This window comes from Malus sylvestris, chromosome 4 (genome assembly GCF_916048215.2).
Source record: "Malus sylvestris chromosome 4, drMalSylv7.2, whole genome shotgun sequence".
Taxonomy (NCBI): Eukaryota; Viridiplantae; Streptophyta; class Magnoliopsida; order Rosales; family Rosaceae; genus Malus; species Malus sylvestris.
The window spans coordinates 21,091,849-21,099,311 of NC_062263.1; the positions used below are offsets into that span (position 1 = coordinate 21,091,849).

Sequence of the window (7,463 nt, forward strand, 5' to 3'; positions counted from 1 at the left end):
TTTTGATTAATGCGCCCGTCTAAGATTTTGACAAGCTCAACCGCCAAATGGTAGCTAATAGCAAATCTACCACGACCATAGGCCATACAATCTATGTTGCACAGACACTCTGAAACTCCAAAGTGTTGGACACCTCGACACGCTCCTAACATATCCCGAACACGCTTTGGACACAGTCAGTGATTTGGACACAGTTAAACAACCCGACATGGGCATTTTATAGAGTCCACAAGTTTAGGTGGAACCAAGTTTTAGGAGGTGTAGTTAAAAAAAAATAATAATAATCTCATGTATATCGTTTATGAAGATAAAGATAAGCCCAATCCTACGATTCATTGTATCGTTTTTAGCAAACTACAATGGATTTGGGCTGCACAGAAATTCCCAGTCCTACGAATCATTGTGCTCAGGGATGGATATTAGAGCAAGTCTAATGGTAGTAATTTAGCCCAGGTCAAATTGGATTCTACCCAAAATGGAAATTCTGACCTTCAAGTGGAGACATTCCTTTGTCCAAAAACAAAACAAGTGGAGACATTCCAACCTAGTACTGAACGAGCCAATGGCAAGAAGGGGGGCCATAATAGTCCCTCCCCAAGCCCAAGCAGCGAGAAAGAAGAAAAACAAGCCGACGCATGTCCGCACATGAGGGCACCTCGTGTAAAGGGACTGTTGCTTACAAAGTTTATTTTGCGTGCTTCTTGTAGTAGCAGAAACCGGTGTCATAGAATCATAATTACGTACAAAATAACTTTTTTTGACGAAATTAACGACAAACTTTATATCCTTAGTTTTTGTTTTTTTTTTTATCCACAAACTTCTTTTCCTTTCAAAAAGCATGATTACAACATTTTTGACATAAGACTTCAAATTGCAACATTAGCCCAATTGTAATTTGAATCTTATAATTTGACATTTCATTTGGAGATGGTTTTAAAGTATGCATATTTTTGTTCAAGATATAGAGAGTAGTTAAAGTATGTGTGTGCATGTGCTTGTGATGCATGGTAAAGGAACATAGCCATAGCCATATGAAAGAAATTGGACAGGATGTAATATAACTAATGGAAGAAAAATATTCATTTTTATAGAGGAATGAAAAATTTTAATCAAAAGAGAGCAATGAAGTCATGAAAAAAAAATTGAGATAATTATACCATAGGCACCGGATCCTACTTTGAAGTTGAACAAAAATTAATAATCATGGCTCAAAATGTAGTAATGAAATTGTCTTTCAAGATAAATTCTTCCTCTATTCCATATTTGCATGGTTTCACTATAAAACAACACTCTATCATACAAAATAGTAAACTAATTAAGGAAGGCTAATTGATATAAGGCTTAGTTTCATAACACTATAACTCAACAGTTACACATTATTTTTTTGTCAATTAGAGAAACACAATAAAGTTAGCTAGGAGCAAAAACACATAAGTTGAAGAATGCAGAGTATTCAACCGAAAGCACACAAATTGAAGCTACAAAATGAAAAACTTCAGGGTAGGCCCGGACCTCTCCTAGTCCTCAAGTGGCTCCATCCCTGGTTGTGATATTAGATAGCTACTATAAGGATGCCATATGTTAATTTACATGTGTTGAAAGTTAAATTTTTTTAATGGGTAAGATGTTGAGTTTCTATCTATAAATTTTTTTTATGGGTAAGATGTTGAGTTTCTATCTATACGTCTCAAGTTCAAATATTTATCTCCCCTAAGTTTATGTAATGGTTTCAAATCCTAGAATCCTTCCCCTTTTCCTTAACAATAATAATTTCTCTTAAAAATGGAAGTTTTCAACTTGATAAATGTTTTCAGCTAGGGAGGATTTTGGGCCTTAGATCGTGGTGTGTATTAATCTTGTATCGGGCTACTGTACCTTAAGCTTTGTGTGTACATATTCAGGCCCATATAGATTCTACAAATTATAGATTATGAATTAATTTGTAATAATACATTATAATCATGGATTCAGTGCACAACAAACTCAAGAGTCCAACAATCGATGCATAGAAACCATATTCATCCAATTCACACCAGCAACATCGTTATAAGATTCAAGTTTAGGTGTTTATTAATTCCCACCTATAGGAATCAACCTCAACTCAACTGTGGAGACATAAATTAACCACACAAATTAAAATGTGCCATGTGAATTATGAGCTCAATGTGACAAAAATACCCCTGTTGACGTTAGCACATTAATACCTCAACCCTAATGGGTAAGCATACCCGTACACTGAATGGCAAAAGCCCCCATCTATCAGGCACCAAGGCCTAAATTTCGCCAAGCACTCTAGGAGAAAATTTTCAGGTGCCGGAACCCCACCTCAGCAGTGAAATGTGGAGTAACCAATGAGAATTAGACACCTACATTCTTTTTCTTTTCTTATATTAAAACCACTCTTAAAACTAAAACGTCAGCCCCGAAACCATTAAGTTTAACAATGGGAAGTAGTGGTTTTTGTTACATTGTTAGAACTCTTGTTTGGAGAGGCAAATAAGAGTAAAAAATTCTAACAATTTTGCTCGAAAGAGCTATTGTTCTAATCGTAACAACTTTAGAGACTAATACTTACAAATATTTAGTAAAATCGTAATTGCATCGAAATTCAAAGACCAGTGTTTAAGTTTTCTTTTGTGATTTAATATACAAATAGCTAGCATGGATACTTAGCGAGCTCGTGAGAGCTGGGATTCCTTCCCATACAAATATACCCTTAATTGTCGAACAATATATAAATAATTACTCCCAACAGACCTACCTAATAACCCCAGAATTTATTCTTCAAAATTCTTTGACCAGAATAATATTTCATTCTCTCACTCAATTCTATATAATACCCCCGGCCCTTAAATAGAGAAGAGAAAAACGACATCTGAAACCCCATGTGCACCACTGCCACTTCCCTTCAAAACTTCTCTGTAAAACTATCAGACCTATCCAACTCATACCTTAATATATCAAGACAAAACCCAACCAATCACCATCAAAACCGTTTTACATAGATGTAGCACTTCGTAGAAGCCGAAGCAAACAATCTCACTTCCCCTAAATTAACAAGCCCCGTCCTTGAATGCACATTACACAACCATGCATTGATTGTTTTAAATTTCTATTCTGCCTTTCGTTTTCACATGCAACGTAGAATACAAAGTCCCACATCGAAAGCTTCTCAAATCATTAAAACAATCTTCATTTCATATCCTTTTGTGGAATATAATTGTTGGGTGTGACTTAAATTCATTCCTTCCATATAATTGACGTTTTCATATTTTTCCCTGTGAAACTCATTCAAGTCAAGTCGGTACAGTTCAAATTCTGTTTGGTATTGGTTTTTTTTTTCACGAAAAGTTATTTTGCTTTAGAGTTAAGCAATACAAAATATTGGCAAAACTAAAATATCTTATTTATTTTAAAAGCAATGGCCTATTAACAACATTTTATTAAAACTGCCTATTGATTGCCTTTAAAAGCTGTTTTCATAAAAAAACTGACTCGAGCCCCTAAAGAACATTTTCAATTCTTGTAATGCCCTCATTAGTTTTGTTAAAAATGATATGATTTACACTGATTTTATCCTTGTAGAACAAAAGTGACCACGACCACCAACTACAATCACTAACCTTTCACCACCACCACCATTACAACCACCATTGTTGCCACCATCACCAACAATACCACCACAACCGCTACCACAACCACACCACCTCCACCACCACCACTACTACTGGCACTACCAATATACCCTTACCATTGCCACTAGCACCACCACCATCACCACTACAGTCATCACCACTCCCTCAACTATCATATCTATTTTTTTTTTCATTATATACAATTATCTCGCTTTTATATTAAATTTTTACCAAACGCATTACACTGTTTTTTCATACTCACATCACTTTTAAAATACAATTTATTAAATGCTCTTCTGCTTTATTTTATACTTGATTATTCTTAAAGCACATAAAAAATAGTTTAAAAAAAAACACAACAATCCTAAACTGGTCCTAGTGTTAGATAAAAACAGAAAATTAAAGAACCCAGCAGAATGATCACCCTTGTGTCCTGCAAGAAGTTGAGCACTGTGCGTACCTCGATAGGGTTTGGGTTTATATAATTAATTTGATGTTGTTTGTAAATATAAAATCCGGAATTAGGGTTTTGTAAACTATACGATGCATACCACAAGCAGATCCAAAAGAGGTGGTGAGACAATAATATTCTCTTTTGTGATTAAAAAAAGTTGGTTTTAACTATAAAATGTAATGGTGATGAATAGTTAATTAGATTGATTCCATAGAGTTGGTGCCAATTTTGGACAGATTTGAGAAGACGAGGGGAGAGATAAAAAAGTGAGACAGATAACACAAGCAAATGGATTTTAGCGGGGAAAGGATACAGAAAACTGAAACAAAAGAGATCTGACGGGGGTGATGATAATAATACAAGAGAAAAGAGAATCGATGTTGGGAAGTCTCTGACTCTATGTGGCTTTGAAAATCTCTCTCTCTCTCTCTCGAGTCTGAGTTAATTTTGTGTGTGGGTAAGTTGAGTTCTCTATGGCCCTATCTGACGGAATGTCAGTGAGGTATTGAATGGGAAAAAGAGTCACGATATTCCATGCAATTTTTAGTCATTTTCTTCACCCTTCAAGCCCCACAAACAAAAACTCTACCACTCCTCTCTCTCTCTAACTAAACTCTTGTCTTCACCAGCATGTTGTTGATATCATGATTATAATCAAATTAACTGCTTAGTTAGCCTATAACAAGTTTACCTCAAAGGTTTTTTTTTTTTTTTTTTTTTTTTTTTCAACCAAACCAAAGTCTACATATATTCAATTCATCTAAACTACAAGTAGAGGAATTCAAACTTGGATGGAGAGTGAGAGCAGTTGCTTTGGTTAAGCTCAGCTCAAGTTAAGTTAATTCTAGTCACATTTGATATTTAGAGTAGAGAAAGGAGTTGAAGCTCCCATTGTGGGCATGAGGAATGTCTTGAAAAAACAAATCTCAATTATATGCATAACTGTTCGCACATACAAGTAAGTTATATACTGGTATCAATTTCATTTCAATAACTGAGCAAACAAAGCTACACGAAGATAATGGTTTTACTTGAAAGGGGATAAGAATCCTAATTTCATTTTCTTAACTATTTTTAATGAACATATTAATGGGTATGGATCCTGTCAAGGAGCAAACAATTATATACAATGTGCTCGTAGGAAGTTGTAACTCCGAGTAAGCTGAGATGCATTGTGATTACCAACAAAGACGAATTGTAATTAATTTCTTCCTTTCCTTTAACTCACATATGGTTGTTGTTACACCTTAAACAAATTCATACAGCACTCCAAGAAATCAAATTAAAAAAAGACAGAGGCCTTGGCCTCAAAGAGGAAAGGCGAAAAAAAAGGTGCATATTGGGGAGGATTTCATCAAACAGAAATGACCAGCACAAGGTCAAGCAATTAAGTATACGTTTATACGATCAGCAGTTGATGATGCGTCTCTCTGCTACTTATTAACTTTAATTACCTTAGGTCGGTCACCAAGCCTGAGCTCAAGATCTAAGTCTTCTATGGAGCTGGAGCTAATTTCAAACCCTTCAGCTGATTGGACATGATGTACTTTATCAACAGAACCTGATTTTAGGAAGAAGGGTATCGATGATGGGACGTCATCCGTTCTTCTTCTCTTGCTGCTAACTATAGCTTCATCGCCGTCATCGGAGGTAGAAGTATGCTCACAGCGGACAACCAAATTCAAACTCACAGATAAATTAAGATCACTATTTGCGACATGGTGATCACCCTTTTCCCTACATGAACTAGATTCCACCTTTCTCGAAATCTTGTCTCCTTTGATATGATCTCTCTCGGCAGATCTTTTGTTATAATATCTGTTTATGCCCATGACAGACCAAGATTGAGGAGAAGACGCAGAAGAAGAAGAAGGTGGGATCAGGGTTTGTTCAGCACAATTTTTTTTGCATGGTAACTGAGCTGAAACCCTAGAAACTGAGGACGGTGATGATGTTGCAATAGGGCTTTTAGGGTTGTAAACCTGGGCACAAACTTGATGAGATGAGAATTGAAAACTACCCAAAGATGATGAGAAGGGATTATTAGCACTATTTTGGAGAGAATGGTCATGATCCTGATGATGATGAAGGTGGTTGTGACGGGCAGTTTCGTCATTTGGAGACTGCTTTAGTATAGCCCTGTCTCTCCTGTGAACATTCATGTGGCCACCAAGAGCTTGAGCTGAACGGAATTCTCTCCTACAGAAACTGCAAGAATAAGATCTCGGAGGCCATATGCAGCCTCCGAGAGGCCCTGCCGCATCTTCGGCGAAAGCTTGTTCTTCCCATGAATCATCGTTTGAAATTGGCACTTGAAGATGATGATCGTGATTAGATGAACTCAAGCCGTTGTTTTTGCGCTTCGCCCACTTCCAGTACCGTGCTTGTTCCATTGTTGCACTGCTCTCTGCAGCAAGGCTCAATTGAAAGAAAAATCAAAATTCCAAAAAAAAAAAAAAAGAGGAAAAATTTGAAAATAGATGGGTTATGAAAGAAGTAGTACTATAATATTTAAGTGTATAAGTTTAAGTTGGAGACTGAAAAGTACATGGACTGATCTGAGCCATGGAAGACTGAGAGGTTGCTTAGGGTGGTGTCTGTTTGATTGGCAGGTAATCAAAGTGGCGAGTACTCTATGCCTTGCCTGATAAAATGGTAGCTGTACTTTTTCTTTTTGTTTAGTATTTCTGGTTGGCTTTCAGTCAGTATTCACTGAAACGAGAAGTACTATATTTTTTTCTCTGTTTTTATCTTTGGAGGAGGAAGCAATTATGGTTTAATATATATTAAATCACTGTTGCGAGGTCCTGATCTGATGAGTCCCTCTTGTAAGTTGAGGGTGCTTAGTGACAAACTGAAACAATCTGACTGAAATCTCCTCAAATGAAAGAGTGCCAAGATGCTTCAGTTCCTCCTCCTTAATTTGTACTTAAATTAGTTTAACCTCAACAATCAAGCAAAACGCATGATTTCATGCATAATCATTATTATTTCATTAGAGAACGAAATTTTTTGGAGTGCGACCGTCACACAATAAGATAGTACGTTCTACAATTAAGCCGTCAATTAGGGCCATTAAGGAGATGGAATAGTATTAAACAAATTAATTTTTCCAACTAATTAACATATCATATCGGTCAACAAAGCTCATAAACAACTACAAGTATAATTCTCACTGAACAGTAAATTTTGATTAAGAGGCTAAAAAATTATTTAGCAGAGAGGTAGCCAGGCCTTGACAATTTTGTATTTATTCTTTTGTTTCTCTCATACTCCAAAGATATACACGTGTACCGAATATTGAGTATTCTGGGTTGACAGGAAGCCGTCCGTTGTTGAACTTCTGGCAAGTACCTAAAAACCACATTTAGAAC

General features: G+C 36.1%; 1 protein-coding gene across 1 annotated transcript; it reads right to left on the reverse strand.

Moving 5' to 3' along the window:
- Positions 1 to 5,284: 5,284 nt before the first annotated feature.
- On the reverse strand, positions 5,285 to 6,839 carry LOC126618539 (zinc finger protein 10-like). The gene is made up of 2 exons (XM_050286640.1): positions 6,638 to 6,839; positions 5,285 to 6,496 (listed from the first exon to the last, which is right to left on the reverse strand). The coding sequence occupies exon 2, from the start codon at positions 6,480 to 6,482 to the stop codon at positions 5,523 to 5,525; it is 960 nt and encodes a 319-aa protein (XP_050142597.1). The 5' UTR covers positions 6,483 to 6,496; positions 6,638 to 6,839; the 3' UTR covers positions 5,285 to 5,522.
- Positions 6,840 to 7,463: the final 624 nt, after the last annotated feature.

Excerpts from the sequence above, each read along its gene's own strand:
- LOC126618539 (XM_050286640.1), bottom strand. The coding sequence starts at position 6,482 with ATGGAACAAGCACGGTACTGGAAGTGGGCGAAGCGCAAAAACAACGGC.